The sequence below is a fragment of the Jaculus jaculus genome, chromosome 15, assembly GCF_020740685.1.
Source record: "Jaculus jaculus isolate mJacJac1 chromosome 15, mJacJac1.mat.Y.cur, whole genome shotgun sequence".
NCBI classification, from domain to species: domain Eukaryota; kingdom Metazoa; phylum Chordata; class Mammalia; order Rodentia; family Dipodidae; genus Jaculus; species Jaculus jaculus.
In genome coordinates this window covers 69,211,711-69,233,819 of record NC_059116.1, presented here as the reverse complement: position 1 = coordinate 69,233,819, position 22,109 = coordinate 69,211,711, and the positions used below count along the sequence as shown (strand labels likewise).

The 22,109-nt window shown below is 40.1% G+C and overlaps 1 protein-coding gene across 11 annotated transcripts in view; it reads left to right on the top strand.

Annotated features, from left to right (window-relative positions):
* Positions 1–22,109, top strand: part of Celf2 (CUGBP Elav-like family member 2) — an 897,461-nt gene that overhangs the window by 810,862 nt on the left and 64,490 nt on the right. For 10 of the 11 annotated variants that reach the window (XM_004662381.2, XM_045134876.1, XM_045134881.1 and 7 more), the window contains 3 exons: positions 4,623–4,671; positions 12,875–13,009; positions 20,917–20,996. In XM_004662381.2, the coding sequence (XP_004662438.1) occupies positions 4,623–4,671; positions 12,875–13,009; positions 20,917–20,996 (264 nt within the window). Of the gene's footprint in view, positions 1–4,622; positions 4,672–12,874; positions 13,010–20,916; positions 20,997–22,109 lie in introns of those variants that run through there. The other variant, XM_045134883.1, reaches the window with a different exon arrangement.

Genomic DNA, 22,109 nt, shown 5'->3' with positions numbered 1-22,109 from the left:
CTCCTGAGTAGCTGGGATTACCGGCATGTGTCAGCAGGCCCAGCCCAGCCAGGATTTCTTCAAGGAACACAAACATCGAGTCATCTGCAGTACTGTCTTCAGTGTGTCATTCCTTAGTCTATGCTCTGCTGGGCATCTGGAGCAGAAAACCTCAGGTCGCTGAGGTGAACTTCCAGAGAAGTCACAGTTATGGAGGAAGGGATATTTATTGAAGCTTACAGATTCAAGGGAAGTTCCATAATGGCAGAAGAAGCTGTTCTTCTTTCACAGGTCCAAGCAGAGAGATAAAAAGCCACAAGCCCAAATTCCACATCGCACAGAGCACTTCAGGAACTCTGGGCAGAACTCAGGCACTTTGAATGTTAGGCTGGAATTTCAAATCCACCACCACAGCTTAGGGCCAGACCCCAAGATCCGTCCCCTGACACCTCCTCCACCCAGGTGGCTACAGATCTGAATTACAAACTGTAATAAAGTCCTGAATATATTGGGGGCCATTTATTTAAACTACCACAGCATATGTTCTCTTCAGTTCTCATACTGCATGTCTTAGTCCATTGCATACTGTACTCTGGGAAATGGTTGATGTATCTGTCTCTCCTGTCTACCAGAAGCTCAGTCATAGAAACAACTGTTTATCTTTTCATTTCCAACATCAGCAGTGTCTGATAAAAGCAGAAATGAATGAATGAGTAATTATTAGGGGCATACTGGGTCAAATCTTTAAAAGTTTTTCTGCTGTAGAAAAAGAATTCCTTTATTATAATCTGAAACTTTAAACTCAAATGCCTATTCTTTTTGTAGTACGTTCATGCTCCACTCAAGAAATCTCCCAAAGTTCCCAAAACCATGAAGTTTTGAGGAAACAAAACAGTATTATTAAAATGACTCCATCACACAATTTTTGTCTTCTTTGGTATTAAATCCTACATGTGATCAGAAATTTATAACTCAAAATGAGCCCTTTTAAAGAAAGTACTGATTGAATATCTTTCCCAAAGTAGGCTACAGTGTTTCACAAACATTATCTAAATGGTCTTCAGAATGTACCTGCAGTAGGGTGACCACCCGCTCAGAGTTTACCACAGTCTGATAACCCAGATCTCTGTGAAGTAGGGTTTACCTCCTGTGGGCCCAGTACTAGGAGGGTGGGGGAGTCAAGTGTGTAGTCATAATAACTGTTTTATTACTGCTGCTGTTATTTTCAGATAGTCTTAGGTCAGAAATTGAGCATCTGTAAGAAGACTAAGTAGCCTTATTGTTATACTATTCATAAAGCTACAGAGATAAAGTGTTGTGGGGCTTGGAGGAAGGAGAGATTACTGTCACCCAAGGCGAATAGTGCACATGCCTTCAATGAGTGTCTAACTCTCCATAAGTGAAGCCTGCAGCTCTTAATCAAAGGCCCATATGCCCAAGTCCCATGTTAGACATTCTGTGGAGAAGCAGTGTGGTCTAGGGGAATCATCACTGAATTAAGAGCAGCAAGATAAGACTTCTGATCCCAGCTCTGTCATTAACCAGCTGTGTGTCCTTAGTGAAGATGCTTATTCCCTTCAGACCTGTAATTGAGTGCCCTGGACTATCTGACTTCTAGAGCCCTTTACAGCTTCAGACTAGAATAATGCTCCTCTTGAGGCTCTCCACTTTCTCCTCTCATCCTCTAAACACTACACAGCTAAACCCAAGTGCTCAGAGCATCTGTACCTTATAGTCAGCACCTGGTCCTCTTCTGGTGTTTTCTACGTTTTTTTAATTTTGTATATGAATATCAGCCACCATGATGGCCAGTAGTCTCCCTGAGCAAAGAGCCACATTCCTCTCATCTTTATGTCTCATAGGTAACATGTTACACTTATGTCCATCTCTTGTGTCTTTAATCTGAGACTCTCATCTGACTCTTTGCAGTGTTTTAGCCCATATATGTTTCCTCTGTTTCCATCTCTCATCACAAAAAACTACCCTCCCCCCTTTATCAGCTAAACCTAAAGTAGCAGTCTTCATTTATGATATCCACTGTTGTCGTCTCCATTACTCACCCCTCTATTCCATATAATCTGGAGTTCTGGCCCCACTATTCCACAGAAACTGCTTTTGATAAAGACCCCCAAGGAATATATTGTTATCAAGTCTAAAAACACATTTTGGCATTTTTGTTATAGCCTCCAGAAGCATTGCTATAGCGCACTCTGCCTGAAACTCCTCTGGGGAGGCTCCCATGGAGCCCTGGCTCTGCTCCCTGCCCATCTGATGGGCCTCTGTTCTGCTCTCATTGGGTGCCTGTTTCCTACATTCTCCATGGTTCTGCCCTTGGCTCTTGACTCTTGACTCTTTTCCCTGTTAAGTTTTCTCCTGACACTTCTTCCATGCTTATGGCCTGCACCACCATCTCCCACTACGCTCTCCAAAGCCCTGGCTCCTCCTCAAGCTTGAGCCCCATATTTCCAGCTTACAGTCACATCAAACTGAGCATGTTCAGGACAGCACTCATTAACTTCCTCCAAAGCCATTTTCTCATATTTCCCTGTTCTGCAATGACTCCGTAATCCATGTAGTTTTCCAGGCCTCTCCTTTTCCCTCATCCCCACAACCAGTTAGAACTGAACTTTATACCTTCATAGTATCACTGGAACTGTCTAAACTAAAATACCTTGCTGCCTTTGCACTTAAGTCTTCTATTCTGACCACAAACTTGAGAAACGCTCAGTGTCTTAGCTTATAAGGTCCTCTCAACCACGATACTGACGACCCACACACCTCTCACCTTCCTCTCTCATGGGAAGGAACTGTACTTGCTTTCACCTCTGTGTCTTTGCTAGGTTATCCCTTTTCCTCTGCTGGCAAGTCCAAAGTCCAAAGATGAGAGTCAGACCTCATGCTTGCTAGGAAACCTCTGCCTTTTTTTTTTTTTTTTTTTTGCCAGAAGAGTGCCTTAGTCCCTGGACTCCCAGAAATTTTGCCTTGCCTCCCCACAGCCACCACCACCACACAGCACCTGAAGTGGATGAATTTCCTCATTCATCCTTTGCCTCTCAGCCTTAACCTAGAACCTGACACACACAGTAGCTCTTTCTTCCATGTGTGCAGAATGGGTAGACAGTGCATTGGAAGGATAACTTACTGAAAGACTCTTAGTCTTTCTGTGTTCCTCAGCCTAAAACAAGAATTGGCATAATTTACTTCTTGCTTATTAAAGTAGATATTCCACTTTTATTCTGAAAGGACTGCTCTACTTAGGACTCTGAGCTACGGTATTATTATTGTAATCTGTGCTGCACAAATTGAATTTATGAATGAACGCAGAGTGAGTACTAGTAGACCCTGAATCTCAAGTCCTACATTCTATCCATGAGAACATCTTTCCTCTTCGGGAAAACAAGCAACTCTGAATTACTTAGCCCCTTACCCCTTGACAGTCTTCCCTCTTTCTTCTTCCTCTTATATCCTAAAGGTCCAGGTAGGCATTCAGTATATATGTACTGCCTGACAATAATTTTCCAGTGTATAAGTGCCAGACTGAGTACCATGCCCTTTCATTTAGATTAGATAAAACCCAGAGCTGTGGCTTGCAAGCAATAGAAGTCAACTGGGGAAATTGAAGGTTCACAGAGAACAAGACCCATTATCATAAAAGCATTTGCACAGCCAGTGATTCCATCCACCCAGTGGTTTCTGTGCTCCTTGGGGGATGATGAAAGATGAAGCAAGGGGACCTTTGGAAATAGTTTGAGGAATTTTTCTAATTGAACTTGGTAGTAACATTCTGTGCTTGCAGTAAACTTTGGATCATGCACAGTAGTGTGATCAGTGTTGAATAAAGAGCCTTGAAATCTCCAGGTCAGCCATAATTTAGGACCTCAGCCTCATTTGTTTCAAGGTCTGTCTCATACATATGTACTAACTGGGATCAAGTCTCCCTCTTGCTTTTCTGTCCTTTTCTTCCTTCCTTTCCTCCATTCTTCAAGTGTTTCCACATTTCCTATTGTATACTTAGTGTTTGATGAAATACCTTAATCGAGCCATTTCGAGACCTTCAGATTACTCCTAACTACTGAGACCCAAGAGAAAACTCCAACAAGCAACCATAGATTTTCAGAGAAACAATGACAATCATCATGTAAATAGTGCGATCAGAATGGCTAAATTTTGCAGCACATGCTTGTCTCTGCTGATATATGAAGCACTTTATATGCACGTTCTCATTTAGTTCTTACAGCCCTTCTCTGCAGGTGTTACCTCCATCTCACAGATGAGGAGGCTGAAGTTTAGAGAAGACACTAGTCCAGACCCCACAGCTGTATTTAATGGCAGAAGTCGAATCACCTGTTGCCTAGAGGTAGCAATTACACTGAGTGGCAGAGCCAGGTTTTAAATGAGTCTGACTCCAAGGCTCAAGATTTTAAGTACTGTGTTTCAGTGTCCATGACTTAAAGGGGTTATATTTGTGAGTATAAAAGTTAAGTTTGCCTTTTAACAAAGGAAATCCTTACCCTAAAAAAGTCTTGTTGTTATTTATGTGTCCTTTTTATGATAGCAATACTTGAGTTGAATAGTGTCACATTTCTGAGACTGGTTTTACAGTTATTCAATCTGCCTTTACTTTCTCACTTTTGTATTTTTAGATGCATCATCCCATTCAGATGAAACCTGCAGATAGTGAAAAGTCAAACGGTAGGTGGTAACCAACTGTCTCATTTAATAATTTCTGCTCCTTTGGAATTTAAGTCAGGGGGGAGGGATGAGGCAGAACCAGCTTCCTTTTGTGTCTGGAAGGTGGACATCATTGCTTAAGGAACTTCCACTACAGTCAGCACATCTGGAATTTACATTCTACTCTTCTGTCTCATTTACCTCTGATTCTAAGATCTATGAGACTGTTCAAAGCAATGAGGTTCCATGTCTCTCTGCTTAGGGCATGCCCTGTAAAGCAGCCCTGTGGCATTTGGCTCCTATTGTTCTCCTCCAATGCAACACAGGACACCTGATGGTTGGAGGAAGACATTCATGGTAAAGGAGTTGCCCATGGAGAAATAGGCTATATTGTTGCCTTCCTACTTGTTCCTCTCTGTCTTATTGCATTCCTCTCTAAATTACCAATACATTTGCATCAGAATTCATTCAGATTTCAGTCTGCTGATTAAACGAATGCACACTTGCTGAAAAAATATGCACTTGATGAGATCTATAATATAATTGGGATTTGCCTCTTCAAAGCACTAGAGGGTTGATAGCCCATATTTCTCTCTCAAGTTTGTACTTCCATTTCTACAAACCTTCTGTTCCTGTTTTGTTCTTTTAATTTACTGAAATGTATGTTAAAAGAATCATCTACCTTCTTAGACCACAGAGCTTCTCTGTCCCATAAGACTGACATAATCAGCATGTTTTCCTTCCAGGAGGCAGTTTTGCACCTCATTAATTAGTAATCAGGGCAGAAGCCATGTACTTGGAGAACTACATATCTGCAAATGTAAATTGTGATTGGGCTCTAAATCTCTCCACAAGCTTTTTTTTTTTTTTTCTTTCCCTCATTGTAGTGCATCCCATTTTCACAGACCAGGGGGTTTTGAAGAAAATCGCAAGTTGTTGCACGGGGCTGTTAGCGCTAGCGTGTCAGAGCTTTCCTTTCTGGGAGCAGGTTCTGTTGCTGTGCCTACTGTCTTCTCAGCCCAGTCCCTTTCCCTAGACTGTTCTGTAAGAGGCACAGCCTTTACTGTCACAAGTTCCAAACTCTGACACTATTTTGTTATGAGACCAAGTTGCTTTGCTCTTTCATTCAGTAGTTATTCATTCATCACTTATTGTGTGCCAACCATGTTGCCTAGGGAGGTGGCATTGCAACAGTGAATTTGAAAAAGAAGAGTGCAGGAGACTGTGTCCTGGACATTGAACTTTAGTTCAGATGACTGATTTAAGTTCCTAATAATAATCACTTAATCATGGAGTCTACACTTTTACAAACAAACGTAGTTCTCTCTGCCTTATGGGGGTTGGCTTTTTTTTTCTACTTCAAAAGTCACAAATGAGACGTTTTTGAAAGTCAGTGTAGGTATAGAGCACTTGTGTGAAGTGTTAGTTATTGTTGTCACCCACAGTCTGCTTATATAGACAGCCATGTCCTGTGCTGACTCCTTGAGTCTTTGGCTCCAGAGATGCCCACTTACAGTCTGTTCTCCTCCTCAGTGGCAGACAAAGGAGAAGAATCTTGTATTCGTGGGCTGAATCTTGTTAGTGCAGGTCTTGCTGGAGTTTCTAGCCACCATGAAATGCTCAGTGTCCTATGGCCTCATCATTCTCTAACTTGTGTCATGACAAGGGCCATGAAATAAAAGTCTATAGGAAAGGATTTGTCTTGTTTGTAAAACCACAATAAACTAAAGCAGTCATGCCATGGGTGCCCCCAATTTTGCATGATCTCAAGAGCCAAGAATTTGTGTACTGTTACTACTAGTATTTTTTAAGCACCTAAAAATGCCCTGCCATCCTTTTTTTTAAGAAAGCATCATGTATTACAGGTAATAACTATTTTTGAGAAACCTGGATTTGAATCCTGACTTCTTGTGTCCTTGGACAGGTTATGTAACCTCACTCAGCCTCCACATCTTTTTCCACTCAAGGGGTTGCCACTTTGTAATGCCTGCCTTGCTAGGATAAGGAGGACTGTGTAAGTAACATCCTTAGACTCAGCATTCCAGGTACACCAGAAATAAATAGTATGCTAAGTCATGGTAAATTAGCAGCCCAGTTCCACAAAGTGCAATAGATGTTTGGGTGCATTGTAAGTGGTACAGTTAGGCTTCAGAAATTCATTCCATAGAAGAGGACTGTACATAGAACGAAGACCCCTAAACCTTTTATGGGCCAGATCTCCTTTTGCCTTGTAAGTCAACCTTCATTTTCAAATTAGAAAAGTAAAAAAAAAAAACAAAAAACTGCATGAAGTTCAAGCTCATTTCAAGGGCTCTATAGAAGCTCAAATGAATCTGGCTTTGCATAGGTAGACATGAATAGGTTGGGGTTCCCTTTGGGCCTGATAGGAATCAGAAGAAATGTTTACTTTTCTAAACAAGGGATAAGCCACAGCTCCTTCTGATTCCACGTGGCATTTCTGAACAGTAAGCACAGTTTCAAAAGCACAGAGCACTTGAAGATTTCTTTGGCTCAGATGCTCTAAATAGCTCCTGTAGCCATGACAGAAGTATAACGAGCTCTAATTGCACTTGTATTAGTTTGCTGACATTTATGTATAGCACAAAGGACTCATCAGAGTTAGACAATTATTGTCTTCATTATCTCTGTGTTCAACTTTCTGAAATTTTGTATTTGCTGAGCAAGAAAGGACTACTAATCACACATCAATTAGTGATGGACAAGAAGTGCAGCAAAGCAGTCACCCCTTGATGCCTACCTGTCTAGAGATTCTGTGGTAAACTCAGAAATGTTACATTGCTCTTAGATCAGTCCTGTTCTAGTGGATCTTACTGAATAAGCTTCCTAAACTTCTAGAGCTTTCCATAAATTACCCTCCCAATTGAGCTGAAGTCTCTAGCACATTTATGCAACCCCACAACATTTTATTTTCTGATCACATGTTTCTACTACACTAGGTGTCAAAAAGTGAAATGAAATAATCCCACCCTAGAAACATAATAATTGATGGGACCATTAAGTACACTTTGAAAAACCCAACTATCAACAAAATATAACTTGTTTTTGTTATTTTCACCTTGCAGAAAATTAAGTAATGGTATAAGAAAGGTGTTTGAGGAGGTGTAGATTTCCAGTGTGTAAATTAACGAACTAACACAAGCATAAATTGCTCTGGTTCTTGCTGCATACCATCTCATGCGCTCTGGCGGCCCACAGCGCTAGTCCTCGGCCACTGTGCAGAAGGCGCCCACCAGAGGTAAAGCGGAGACTGAAGCTACTCCAGCAGCGCAGCAGAAACACGTGAAATTCCTGCTTCCTCCATGCCAGGGCCTGTGGCTGGAGCAGTGTTCAATATCTTGTCAATCTTCTTGTTGCAAGAAGGATTGTTTGTACTCTATAGACAGAGCATATAAATTCTTCCTTCTTTAACCTTCCAACCTTAGGGTCCTTAAAGTCTAGAATCCAAAAATATAATTTAAGACCCCCATCTCTTTTTCTCAAGGCCTCCAAAACCTCTGTATCCATCTGTCAAGCTGAGAGCAAAGCAGAAGTCAAGATAACTACTGTCAGGGGAGGGTGAAGACCTACAAAGCTTCTACTGAAACAAGGAAACACTGGGTATCTCCATCCACTCACTTTCTGATTTACTGGAAGATGAAGAAATAATTTTGAAATTCAAAGTGAAGAGACTCTCAGATTTGGAGGCAGTAATTAAATGCCATATGTTAGCACTAACACATTGAAAAGTTGTTAATTAATTCAGGCAGCCCCAAATCCAGGTGTGACTTTGACAGCTTGTACACCAGGGTGTTAGCACAGACTTAGAATTAGGGTTATTTTTTTAAAATGAAGTTTCTGTTCCCTTAACTTTTAAGAAGTTATCGTATGCATAAGTATGAGCCCTGTCTCATTATACCATGGGAAGAGAGCCGTATTGGCCTCTGGTCGACACTTCATATGTGAAAGTACAGCTCACTCACTGGCTATCCTTAGAGGACAATGACATTGCAGGGATCTTATGTTTTATTTTTTTAAGCACCTAGCTGATTACTCTGGTACAGAACATTCATTCAAATATCCACATTCGTATAGGTTGAAAAATTGAGAGAGATACTTGTTGCCTAATAATACTTAAAAAACACCACTTGTAAATATAAGATAATTTTGTTTATTCAGAATGTTACAAAACTGTTAGGGATCTTTGGAATAAGTGCAGGGAAGAGATTTTATGAATAAGTTTTCCCTGGAAATTTTAGGAAAAGAAAGGAAAGCAGGATATATTTAATCATCCTCATTGTAAAAGCAGCTTGGGCTAATAAGAAATCATGAATGTCCAGCTTCCTTCACACATGCTAATGAGCCCCACACAAAGAAAGAAACTAACTTTTTTATTTGTGGTTTTTCAAGGTAGTGTTTCTTGCTAGTTTAGGCTGACCTGGAATTCACTATGCAGTCTCAGGCTGGCCTTGAACTTAAGGTGATCCTCTACCTGTACTTCCTGAGTGCTGTGATTAAAAGTGTGTGCCACCACACGCAGCAAAAATCAACATTTTTAAAAGCATGTGGATGGCATAAGTTTGTCTCTTTCTTCCTTAGCTAATACTTGCTATTTTATCAAAGTGAGACTTGTCTTCCTTTTTACTACCTGGCTGAGTTTAGTCTTAATGATGTCCAGGAAGTCAAGATTTCCTCTTAAATGCTTTCCATGTTCTAAATATTCATCTTACAAAAAAATTGTTTTTAAGGTTACACAGGAACAGCATGTTTTAATTTACCATAGCATCACCCTGTAGCTCAAAATGTGCAGATTGTTTTAGCTAAATACCATAATTACAAATTTACTAGTAAAATCAGAAACCCAGTGGGAATTTTTAATTTTTTAAGAGAACGAAAGCAAGATTCTTCAAGGTAATAAATACAACTGGAATTTGTTTTTTTAATTCTTATACAGATGGCCAGCTATAGTTTGGCATATGAGTCCTAGAGCTGAGAAGGAACAAGAAAGAATTGCAAACTAGCAGTCTCTGTTCCTCCCCATCCTCACAGAGTCTGTCAGCTAAAACCCTCCCATGGGTAGGTGTCCAGGCCTCATGAGTAGCCTGGAAATAGACCTTAAAGGTTTTTTGTAAGGAAAGCTCTTTGCCAGGTCATCTGGTGCTTATGCCATTGGCCAATTCATAGTCACTGGTACTTCACTTATTCTGAAGAGAACAAGAAAAAACTTTCATTGACAGACTTTTTTTTCTCTAAATAAAGAAAATCAGACATTCAGCAGCCTGCCTCCCAGAAATCAGAGCCCATCCTATCCCTTGCTCACAACTACATTTAGTCTCAACAAAAGCAGTGACCTTTGACTGTTCATCATTGTCCTTATCCACTCAGTCCCTTCTCTACCTCAATTAAATTCTTCTGTCAACTTCAAATACATTGCTGTTATTCCTTGCCCAGTTACTTACTACCTTGTTTTCCCATCCAACTGCCAGTCTAGCCAGAGTTTGCCTGTACTTTCTCAAGTTCCAGCTCAGGAGAACCTTCAGACAGCTCTGACTTGCACTGAGTGCTCTTAGGCTTTGTCCTGAGTGTGGAGATAACCGGTGGATTCTGCACACCACGCTAGCAGCCCCCCCCCCTGCAGTGCCTAGTTAGCCAAAGCCTGTAGCTGAGCTTCCTTCTCTCCAATGCTCAGGAAAGAGAAAAAGAAAATAACAGGTGACAAATATGAGATAATTCTCTAAGGTCACACAAATTCACTGCCAGCACTGGAACTAGAACCAAGGTCTCTTAATCATGGCTAGTTCTCTTCCCCTTTATGTTTCATCTACTTCCACTGAACTGGGAAGAAACTATAGAAGGAAATGAATACTGACCTGGGAATGGGAAAGGTGTGGTCCAGGCCAGACCATATATTTGTGCAATGACCTTAGGCCCTTAGGAATCTGTTTTACAGATAAACAAAATGTCTGTCACGCCCTTCGTGGTCTGGAACTCTATAACAAAGAGGCTTTAGCAACCTCGCTCAGGTTCTGCAGAACTACACGTCCAGTGGGGTAGTTAAGTTAAAAATCAGTTTCTCAGATGACAAATACTGATGAGGATGTGCAGAAAGGGGAGCCTTCAGCCGCTGTTGATAGGAGTGTAAACAAGCACAACCATTGCAGAAATCAGTGTGAAGATTACTCAGAAACCTAGAACTAGCCCTCCCATATGACCAGTCACACCACTCCTGGACATAGTCCCTCCGGACATCACACTCTGCCACACAGATGCTTGCTCGTCCTTGTTTATTATGGTTCTATTTACAGTAGCTGAGAATTGGAAATGGCCTAGATGTCATCAACAAAGGAATGGATATTAAAAATGTGGTACATATATACATAATGGAATTTTACTCTGCAGTCCAGAAAAATGAAATGTGCAGGAAAATGGATGAATCTGGAAAAAAAATCATAATTAGTGAAGTGACTCAAACTCATACCAAAATCTTATGTTTTCCTCTGATATAGGGATCTTAGCTTATAATATCTCTTAGGCATGCATATATAGGGCACCAAATGTAGATGAAATATATAAACAGAACTGTAACCAAAAGAGGATATAAAGAGACAAGCTGGAAGATCAGAAAAGGACAGGCAAGAGGTATACAAACATGTAAACAGGAGGAAGAAAAACACAAGGGGCGGGGAGGGACTTGGGAGGGAAAAGGAGAGGGATAGGAGAAGGGACAGGAATCAACAAAAAAAGAATTGTATTTGAAAATGTCATAAACTATAAAAATAGTTAATCAGATTTCAATAAGACTAGCTCCTTTCAGGTGTTCACTGGTCACAGGGCTCCAGCTACATGCCAGACATCACCGATGTAGTCTCATAGGTGCTGCACAGAGCTCTGTTAGACGGTGCTGCTGGAGAACGAACCACCAGGTTGTATTACTGCACCTGGAACAGAGCTTCCCTGGCTCCTAGAGAGCACCAACCCCCTGTTTTAACTTGGGCTGCAGAAGCCAGTGGCCCCAGTAAATCAGAAATGTATACTTATTGATTAAATGAAAATGAGACCCTGCTCTACAAAGGACTAAAAGAAAGACATTTTAAAAAACAGTTAAAGACCAATATAAGGTTATAATACAGATTCAAAATACAAGTTTAAAAACAGGGACAGAGCCATTCACTTAAGCCTGGACTCCGTAGTCTGTGGGACAGCTGGCTCTCCCCCAAGCCATTTTTAATTCTGCAAAGTGAATGAGAGTGAGCATCACAGGTGCCGTGTCTTCAAAGGGGCCTGTCTCCAGAAGAAAGCCGCAAGCACTGTCCAGAGAGCGGGTTGCAAGGAAGTAACATAGTATGAGCAGAAACATTCCAGGCTTGACGGAGAACTTGCCTTAGCGTTCCCCCTTTGTGATTCCAGTGTTCACATCTTAACATGTTACCCAAAAATGCATCTCTGTTCCTCTAGCTGTAAGCCACTGACTAGTACAACTCACTCTTGTGTTAAGGGGCATGCCCCAGAAGGAGAGCATCAGTAGTGACTCTCAAGGACCACCAACTTCTTTCTGGGCTGGACTTGGCTTGTGCTTGGGTTTTTAACCTGCCTGGCTGCTCCAAGCTAGGAGCAGAGCCTTGTCGGCACTAAACAACCACTGCTGGAAGACGAGGGGCTTTGCTGCTCCCCAGGGAGAGAAGGCCGGGCCTTTCTCTTGTCCACATCAGCAGGGCTAAGCATCTGAAATAGGATGAGAAGTGTTTTATTCTTCCCAGGATGCTTTGTTAAAAGTTTAATTTACTGTTTCACTCTATCTGTTCCTACTCTTTTTCCTCTCCTGACCTTTTTCTTTCTCTGCCAGTTGTTAAAAGAACATCTAAAAGGGGGAAAAAAAGTAATATGTATCTTTGAGATGGTAGTGTTTAGTCATTACATGAACACTTAAAAATCTTAAGAAGCATAAATATTCAACTGTTAGGTTCTGACCAGGAAACAAAGAACTTCCTGGTGTTCTGTGGCCTGTGAAAATGTTGTATTGAAAAGATTACAACTAAATGAAATGTTTTTGAGAGGGAAAGGTGAAGGAGAGGCATGGTGGTGTGCACTGGAGGAGGAAGGCAGACCTTAAGACTATTCAATCTGACGTGACCGAGTCTAGTTTGATGTGGTAATGAAGCACTGATTACAAAAACAAAGCAGATGAGAAGATGTGGACCTTGTTCATTCATTATTTTTTATCTCCTAGCTGTGGAAGACAGAAAATTGTTCATAGGAATGGTTTCAAAGAAATGTAATGAGAATGATATCAGAGTGATGTTTTCTCCATTTGGCCAAATAGAAGAATGCCGGATTCTCCGGGGACCGGACGGGCTGAGTCGAGGTGAGTGTGCCATCTGTAAAGTCTCTTTCCTGAAGGGCTAATTGGAACCCTGTGTCTCAGTCAAGGTAGATATAGGCACCAAATACAGCATGAGGTCACCTTGCAATATATCCCATGTGACCAAGTTATCCAGCCTGAACTTTCACTGTAGCTGAAATGATCACCTCTGCTTTCTCAGGGCAAGAACGGTGTGAGTGCCAGCATAGTAACTCAGGGTACCACTGTCACGTGGGGAGCTGACGGGCTGTCCTGGCTCTGCACACCCCATTTCATCCTCAAACTGAGGAGATTCTGGGGGATGAGACAGTGTGGAGGATGAGATGGATATTGATTGTTCACCTCAGGGTTCAGTCTTTTTGCTGCCTGTGCCTAAAGGAATATTTCAAGTGTGGTCCCTCTTAACAGCTACCCAAGCCTGAAATAGGGCCAGTGCTCAAGGTAACCAGGCCTGGCCTGCTCTAGGTCTTTTAAGCATGGAGCAGAATCCACAGCTTTCCGTGACAAAAACATGACACTGTCCTTAACAAAATTATAGACTCATCTTTTGCCACCATTACAGAAGCAAAAGCTATGACTTTTTATTAGATGAAAACTAATATGTTTACAAGCAGCTGAGACTTCACCTTGCTTTTTCTTTCCACATTTGCTTCCTCCTCAACAAGATCACACACTTCCTTCCTAAACTACATGAAGGTTGACAAGGAGTTGTTAACAGTTGTTTAACTGCAATTTCCCCAAGTCAGTCCACAATGGCAACACATATGTAAATCATTGTTTGCTTCTCAGAGTGATCTGTATTTTGCAGCACAGCTTCCTTAGGACTAATAGGGAACTTTGCTCATTCACAAACTCTGGTGCTGGGCAGGTGCTAGCATTGAAGCTACATGCTGAAAGAAAAGTCAGACCTTAAGTATCAGGGCACTAATTTTCACTTGTCTCATTAATTTTACCTAATTTAGCACCATGTTAGGAAGAACATTTGTTGCTGGTGTGTGTGGGGGGGGGGAGTATTGTGTTAATTTTAGCCATAAAGCTTCAGGATGTAAGCTACTTGAATTGAGAGTCCAGAGAACACGTGTTCTGCTCACCTCCATCCCCAGAGCCCCAAAAAGGAGGTAATGTAAGAGAAAACTTGAAGGATGGAATGACCCTTCGTTTTTGCTTCTTGCATTTTCTGATGGCGTTTGAAGGCAGGGGAGAAAGCAAATGTATTCTCTAACAGTTTGGAGATGCTTGTGATCTAACCCTCACTTCAAAGACGTGACTCTCAGAAAGCTGAAGACACTGGGCATGACCGTGCGCAGCAGTGCCCGAGACCCCCCCACAGCTTACCCCTGTGCCGCCGCCCCCATCAGTCAGACATGATGACGACAGCACAGTCTCCGCCCCTCATCAGCCAGGAGAGCTTCTCACCCCACCAGCCAGCCGCTCAGCACCACTTCTGCATGCTGTACAGAATCAATTCCTCTACATCTTCTTAGACAACCCAGAGAACACCATGGAAACAGTACTGTGGCTGATGAAGAACAAAATATGGAAGAAAGACATGATCATATTTTTTTAATTCAGCTGTCAAGTTTTTAACTTCCTGCTGTCAATCTAATTAGAATCCATATCCTCTTCCATTGTTGTTCTCTGTCTCCTTCAGTGTTACCACTGTATTTTTAATTCCTCAAAGAATAAAGGCAGCATGGAGAAGGCTCAAAACAGAAGGCTGTTAGTCACAGTGAAATTCATAGCAGCTTAGGAGCCAGTGACCCTGAGTTCCAGTTCCAGAACTTTAACATGGCAGGCGACTTTAGTCAATTCGTTCTCCTGTTTCTCTCGCTAGCCCTCCATTTGTAAACTACAGCACTCAAAATATCTGCCCTGCTCCTCTAATACGCATTACTAAAAACCAAGGTAGTAACTTTTTATCTAAGCTTACTGCCTGTGTGGGGTAGTACAGACTTCAAGTGGGAAGTTTGAGGTACTGGATTTCTGCCCTCCTCTTTTTTGGCTTAGCCATTTACGAAATGACTTCCCCTCACTGCCTCCACTGTCCAGGAGGAACAGAAAAGAAGAACATTTAGACCCTTGAGAATACATTATTTTTGCACATAGTAGTTTAAACTAAAACAACTTTGATGGGAAAAGGATACACAATACTTAACAAGAGAACTTATCTAACCTGATACCATGTGGTTAGTGAACTGGCACTGGACACCAGAAGCAGCCTGTTCCTGAAACAAGTAACAGGAGCCCTTTCATCAGTATTTTATGCAATGGCTAGCTCCATGTAAAGAAGAGACTAATTTACCTTTTTTAACAGAAAAGTAATTTCTGATGAACTGGTAAGAATTCCCTATTGGAAAAATAAAATAAAATGCTCATTTAACCATTTGTTCTGAAATATAAAGACAGACAGTGATGTGTTTTTTTCAATTAACAGAACCCAGAGAATCCTGGCAATGGCAGCCTGCTCCTGAATGACTGTATTTGATAAAAGAACAATTCTCTTTCATACTATTATTTTGCTCTCATTAAAGAATTGCAGTTTTTGATCAAATATTAATAAGTCTCTCCATTAGTGGCACTGCAGTAAAGGGTACTCAGCACTTTCTTTTCTCTGCATCTGTTGCTGGCTCAGCTGTTGAGAAAATAAATAAATAAAAATTAGGTGAAATGAAAGCTGGGCTGCTCTGCAAAATGCCGCCTGATGCGAAACCAAGGTTTAAACTACTCAGTAAGATTTTATATCAGAGCATTTGGTGATGAAGGGGAAATGCAGTAGATTGGTCATTTATCTTTTCCTGCTTTAGCCAAGATCAGCCATATGTACAGAGACAAAGAAGGCAAAACTTAGTCTAGCTCCCCTGCCATTCCTCCTGTGTCACATCAGCCATGTTACTTGCTCCCTAAGAGTGCTCCACCAAGGTTTCTCAGATTTGTTGACTCAGAATCCATGAAGCCCTATTTATGCTTTCATATAATCACTATGTTTAAAAAAATAAAGCTCATCATCAGGATACCCTCAGGAAACTGTTTTGACTATGTACGTGAGAAGCACCTAACACCTGCCAAATATATGAGCCTACACAGAAAATACTTGAACATTGGGCTATATGCCTACATTTAAGAGCACGTTTCCCCTATTGGGGCAGTCACTGTTTTGCTCTCTTATCTATTTTGGAAAGCCTGGTTTGCAGGTAACTTCATGACACTGAGACCATTGTGCAATGTCAGCTCTGCTTCTTGGGGCACTTTCACAAACCTCTACTGAGAAAACAAGCAGAACACTATAGCCAATACCATGACAATTTAATGTTTGTGCTCAGAAGAAAACCTTGGAAGTTTGTAGGCCAAGTATACTTATTTAACAATGTCATTTTCACCCGTTGATGTCCCAGAGTATACACGTTTTCACTGATCTACAGTTCTACAGGATCTTCTGCACTATAGCAATTGAATATTTGTAACATGGAGACAGTGAAAAAGTTCATTTCACAAGCTATAGTCAAATATTCACCACAATTTAAAGTACCTTTCTGCTTGTTTAAGAATATTCCAGCTGTGTTTAAGGTGTTCAAAAATTTCCTTGCCAAAACCACTGCAAATGAATTGGCAGTATTTTCAGCACAGGTGAAGAGCACAAACTGGGGTTTAGCCATTAGATCCTCATTTACTTCTGTTGGAGTCAATCAGAACGTTAGGGTAGGTCTTTTCACCACTCAGACATGTCCATGGAGAAGACTCCATTTTGATCACATTTGAGTCCTGCCCACATGACCACCTAAATACTCAGTTGTGTGGAAATGTTCACCACATGCCCCATAGAATACTATGTTTCACCTTCTTATTCCAGCCCTACCTCAGCATTGAGATTTTGCCAACTGCTAAGTAGATCCTAGTTTATACCCAAGTTCAGATGCCATAAATGAATGATTGATGTTTAAATGCCTTATTTGAGTATGCTAATCCAAACCGGCCCATGGTGTATTAGAGTACTAATATGTATGCCTAAGGATCATCTCAGTACCAATGTATTTGATTATTCCTGCCACTGCCTAAAAGCTCTAGCAAGGAAAATTGGTTGCATTAATATCTGTTTGGCTGACAGAATTTATAAATAAGTTTTCCATAGGTTGAAATTTCCTTTGTGCTTCACAGGTAGGCTTCTTTCATTTGAGATACAGCAGATCACTTTACTTCTTTCAGAGAAGTCACAAAAAGCAAAAGGCCCTAGCATTGCTCATGCTTCTCAGAGTACTTCTATTTTGGGAGGGAGAAGAGGGTGTGAAGCAAGAATTCATCTAGTTCTGTCAAATTTTCTTGGTAACTGAGAGAAAAGGTAGGACACCTCTAAGTTACCCTTTCAATTGAAATGACAAGTGTAATAGATGTGCTCTAGAATCTTCCTTGTGACAGGGCCACGTGCTTTCCTTAGATCCTGTCTGTAGGAGGAAATTCCTTTGTGAAACCTTTCTTCAGTCAATCATCTGTCTGTTTTAGCAGCAAGACAACCTCACTAAAATTGGAAGAAATCCACTCCTTTCATTTCTACTAGTAATCTCTGGCGTTCTGAAAGTGGAGACAGTAAATAATTGTGAGGTAAATTATAGGCTGACCACATATACTAGTGGGTTTTTTTTTTTTTTTTTTTGCTATTATGTATTTGGATATTTCATTCCAAATCCAAGAAAGAAATGTGACTTAATTATTTTGATGCTTCGATCTTTTTCTCCAGTACTGTGATCAGTTGTCGTAGGACTAGTTGCTGAGATAGCACATTCAACAGCCCAATAGTTGAACTGACACAAGACAGGATATTCTGCCCTATCAAAACCCAGTGCATGCCACTGTACACAAATAAAAAGAACCACTTGAGACCTAAGAGACTTCTGTCCAGTGAAATGGCTTGTCAGAAAAAGATAACAACCATTTTTAATAGCAGAAGCTCATGAGATCTTGCATTGGTTTAAAAAAAAATGGAGACCTAATACTAAAACCACTTCCGTGTTTTTAGTTGGGTTAAGAAGAAAATTAAGCCAGATATGGTGGTGTATACCTTAAATCCCACACTCAAGAGGCAAAGGTAGGAGGATTGCTGTGAGTTCAAGGCCAGCCTGGAACTGCAGTTCCAGGTCAGCCTATTCTAGAGTGAGATACCAACTCGAAAATATAGGAATGAAAATTAAATCTATCCTTATGACTACCACATTTCTTGGTTGAGAGAATTGTCAAAGGTCAACAAAGTTTTAGTATCACACAAAACGCTTAGTTCTTAACTTGCCTAACTTCATCCAAAGTGGCACTGAAAATGAAGTTTTTCATCTACTCCCACTATATAAGTGGCATAGTAATTTTTTCTCCTACGTAATTGAACCCAGCACATAGTACAGAATTTGACAGAAGCCCCTAAGGAGACAGCTTCACTCACTGCACCACTGCCAGCAGAATAAAAAGGTTAAAGAAGTCATCACATATGTCACATCAGTTTTGGATGGGGTAAGGACTATAAAATTAGAAGCATCACTTGAGTTTTTAATTGCAGGTTTCTTAGAGGAAAGGGCAGTGGTTCAAGTTGATAGCAATCTCTAATACTTTTCTTCTCAGGCCTGCTAATTGCTTTATCTTTCTCAGTGTATTAGTTACAAAAGTTATGTTGTATGAAACTGTGGTAAATGCATAAGCTAAGCCTTATTGATTCTGGTTGACATTTTACATGTTTTTATTGCATTTTTGCCCTCCATTTGGAGAATGTCAGTTTGGCATACATTCTAGATAATAAGAGCAAATGAAGTGAATGTAACAGTTTTCTTAACTATTAAAAGCAAAATTAGTCCAAGATTTGTACTGTGTCTACTAGATGACTTGCTTTTGCCTCCGTTGTAGTCTCAAGGCAAGAAGTAGAAAAAAAAAACAAACTTAACATTATTTCCTCTGTAAAATGTCTGTGATGATCTTAACATTTTTGAAGGGATATTCATTTGAAACAGATGGTAAATCTGAAACTAATTTTAGACCTCAGCATCAATATAGAAGCAGCAGAGGTATTGTCATATGTCACACTATTACACATACTGCCTGGACACCTTAGGGAAGGCCACTCAGATTGTATTTCCTAATGATAAAAGCTACAGTCTAGGTATAGAAAACATGTTTGAATGAATGGTACCCTTCATCAGCTGCTAGCTTATCAAAGAACTATATGAAACAGCTCAGCATTTATGGCAAGTTGGGCTTTATTCCTAGTTCTTAAGGCAAGCTTAACTGGAAGGGGAATTGGGGATGAAATTCCCGTGTGCTGAGAAGTATGTTTGAACATATACAACATGACAAAAAGTGGAAAAAATGCATTGACTTATTTTCATGACTGGATGTCACTGTGTGTTGGGGATAGTGGGCAGGCACTGGTTTCTTTTATTATTGTTGGTTACATGATGCTATAACAGTATTGACTTGATAATCTTGCTGGGTATACAATGCAAAATAAGAGGAAAATGTATTCTATAGCTCACAAAGTTGATTTACATAAAACAAACAATCTGTTGGTTGTATGGAGGTAGAACGTTCTATTTTGCTTCTTGGCCACAGGGGCAACACTCATATTGTTGATAGCAGAATCCTGTTTTCATGCATTTGCCCTGAAATGACAATAGGCTTCAGCCTTTCAGTGTTTAGATCTGCTTCATTTGGAAATCTTTTAAGTAGTAATAATAATGTTTTCAAGAAATTGAGTGGAACGCTAAATTATTCTCTGATACCTAAGTTCAAACTGTGCAAAGTTAAAGAAGCTGAAAATCAGTACATTTTTAACGTCATTAGAGATCATAAGTGAAAAGTCTATATTGCTTTAGCTAAGCTTTTAGTGTGCTGTGGTATTATTATAAAATCAGCCTGAATCTGCATTAATTTCAAAGTCTTTTTCTCTGAGAAGCCCAAGGGTACATGATGAATAGAATGTAAATTTCAAAAGGCAATGTTTTTATTAGTGCAAAGGGCAATGAGCCGTGTAGAAGGAGCAGTGACCTGCATGGTGGCTAGTGCAGTTACAAGAAGCAGGAACCATCATTATAGATACAAATTATTTTACAGCAATAGAAAAAATAACACAGAAGCTTTATAGGTCTAATGGTAAATGGTCATAAAAATATACATTGCATTGGGTTAAACTTTTAATCCTAATATCTGATACCATTCGGAAAGTCTCAGTCTTCAAAAGTCATGAAGATTTTTATAAAGATAGACCCAAGGCAACTTTGTAACTTTTACTTAATATGCACTGTTGAATATTCTCAAAGTAATTAATCCACCATTAGTGTTTGTTGATAATTATTAGTAGTTTATAATAGATTTGGTACATTTGTTTTCATTTGGATGGCATCAGTTTATATTTGTACATACAGTATTTTTTTTAATTACCCAGGAACAATGAGGTATATTTATTTGCTGGCATTTTGAGCTCTTAAAATTAATTTGCCCTTGGTATGATGATTTTCTTCACATCTTAAAAAAATGATAAAATTGGAATATAAAGCCTTGATGTGTGGATGCCCACCATGTAAAGATCATCAGCCAAGGAGAAAATGGAAAACAGCAACTTTTATTTTTAAAAATGCAGACTGTATCTTACTACTTTTAAACCCTGTGGCTAAAATATATACTCAACTTCCTTCCCTAGTTTTCATTTTAAAAAATAAGCTAATAAGTAAATATTTCTGCTTTGGTCAGATTAGCAAGTCAGCGCTGTGAATAAAAAGCAAAATAAGATTAAACCAAAGAGAGAAGTTGTTGATTTTTATGTACTACTGAGAACAGTGTCGTCTTGTGGCAGTTCTCGTAGACTGTGTTGGTTTAACAAGCGTCCAACCCTTTTGTCTTGTTGTTTTTGTCTTTCCTGCTCCCTGTCCCCTTGTTTCCCACAGGCTGTGCGTTTGTCACATTTTCTACAAGGGCAATGGCACAGAATGCAATCAAAGCCATGCATCAGTCTCAGACCATGGAGGTACTGTATCATCTGCCCTTTCTTTGTTTTCTTTGTGCAAATGATGGGAAATGGTAAAGCAATTCTCTCCTGTGTGGATTGTTCACATGACAATCACAGATTTAAACTTTCATCATTTCGCTTTTCATTCACTCATACTCATCCTCTCCCTGCCTCTCTTTCTTTTCTCTCCTCTCTCCCCATCCCTTCTCTTTTTCCCTCTACATTTTCCCCCTAATGACTTGAAATGCATTCAGTGAAACCTTCCATTTGCTCTATAGTTATCTTTTGAGCCTCTTGTTAAAGCAGTACAGGTCCTGCATTGTAAAATTATGAAGCACTTTAACCAAAGTGTCATTCTTGACCTAGAGGATTGAAGATATTCCCCACGCAGTATTGGTATGGTCTAAGCAGTAATAGTCCCACCTCAAATTGCTGCTTGCCCAATATTAAGTCACTTGAACAGGGTCAAGTTGTCTAATCTAGTCAAACAAAATTCAAAATTGTGTTTTTGCATCTCAAGAATATTAAACAAAGTTAATAATTCTCCCATTTAACATTGAAATACCAAATGTCAGTCTACTGAAAAATTACATTGGTCTTTGTACCTAAAAATAAGTTGTGGCAAAAAAAAAAAATGGAAAGGCTCATGTCTGATTTGTTAATGAGCAATAATGATTTAAGAGAAAGGAAACTACACTCGTGTGAAATGCACCTACAGGTGTACACCTGTGGGTCTGTACTCTTAGTCTGTGATTTGGGTCATGGCCTTTCAGAATCTTGCACAAAAGTATTCCAAAAGTGACATGCCATTACTTACTCTGTATTGTCTGATAGGGTCATTTAGGAGTGCATGTGCTGCTGTGTTATGTACACTGTATCTTTGTGTATGGATGATTTTTCTGGAGGTGGTGGCCTTGTGTTACCTGACGCTGTGTTTTCATATTTTGAAAAAAGATAGTTTCAGCTTTAATGTGCAAAATTAATAATTGTTTGAGCTTCTTTTCCCCCATTCTGTTGGGGTTTTATTTTTTTTGTTTGTTTTTGTTTGTTTGTTTTTTGCAATGCTGCATCTTCCAAAGCATGCTGGGAGCTAAGTGATCATTATGAGTCATGTTTTGTGGGCACCTTTTC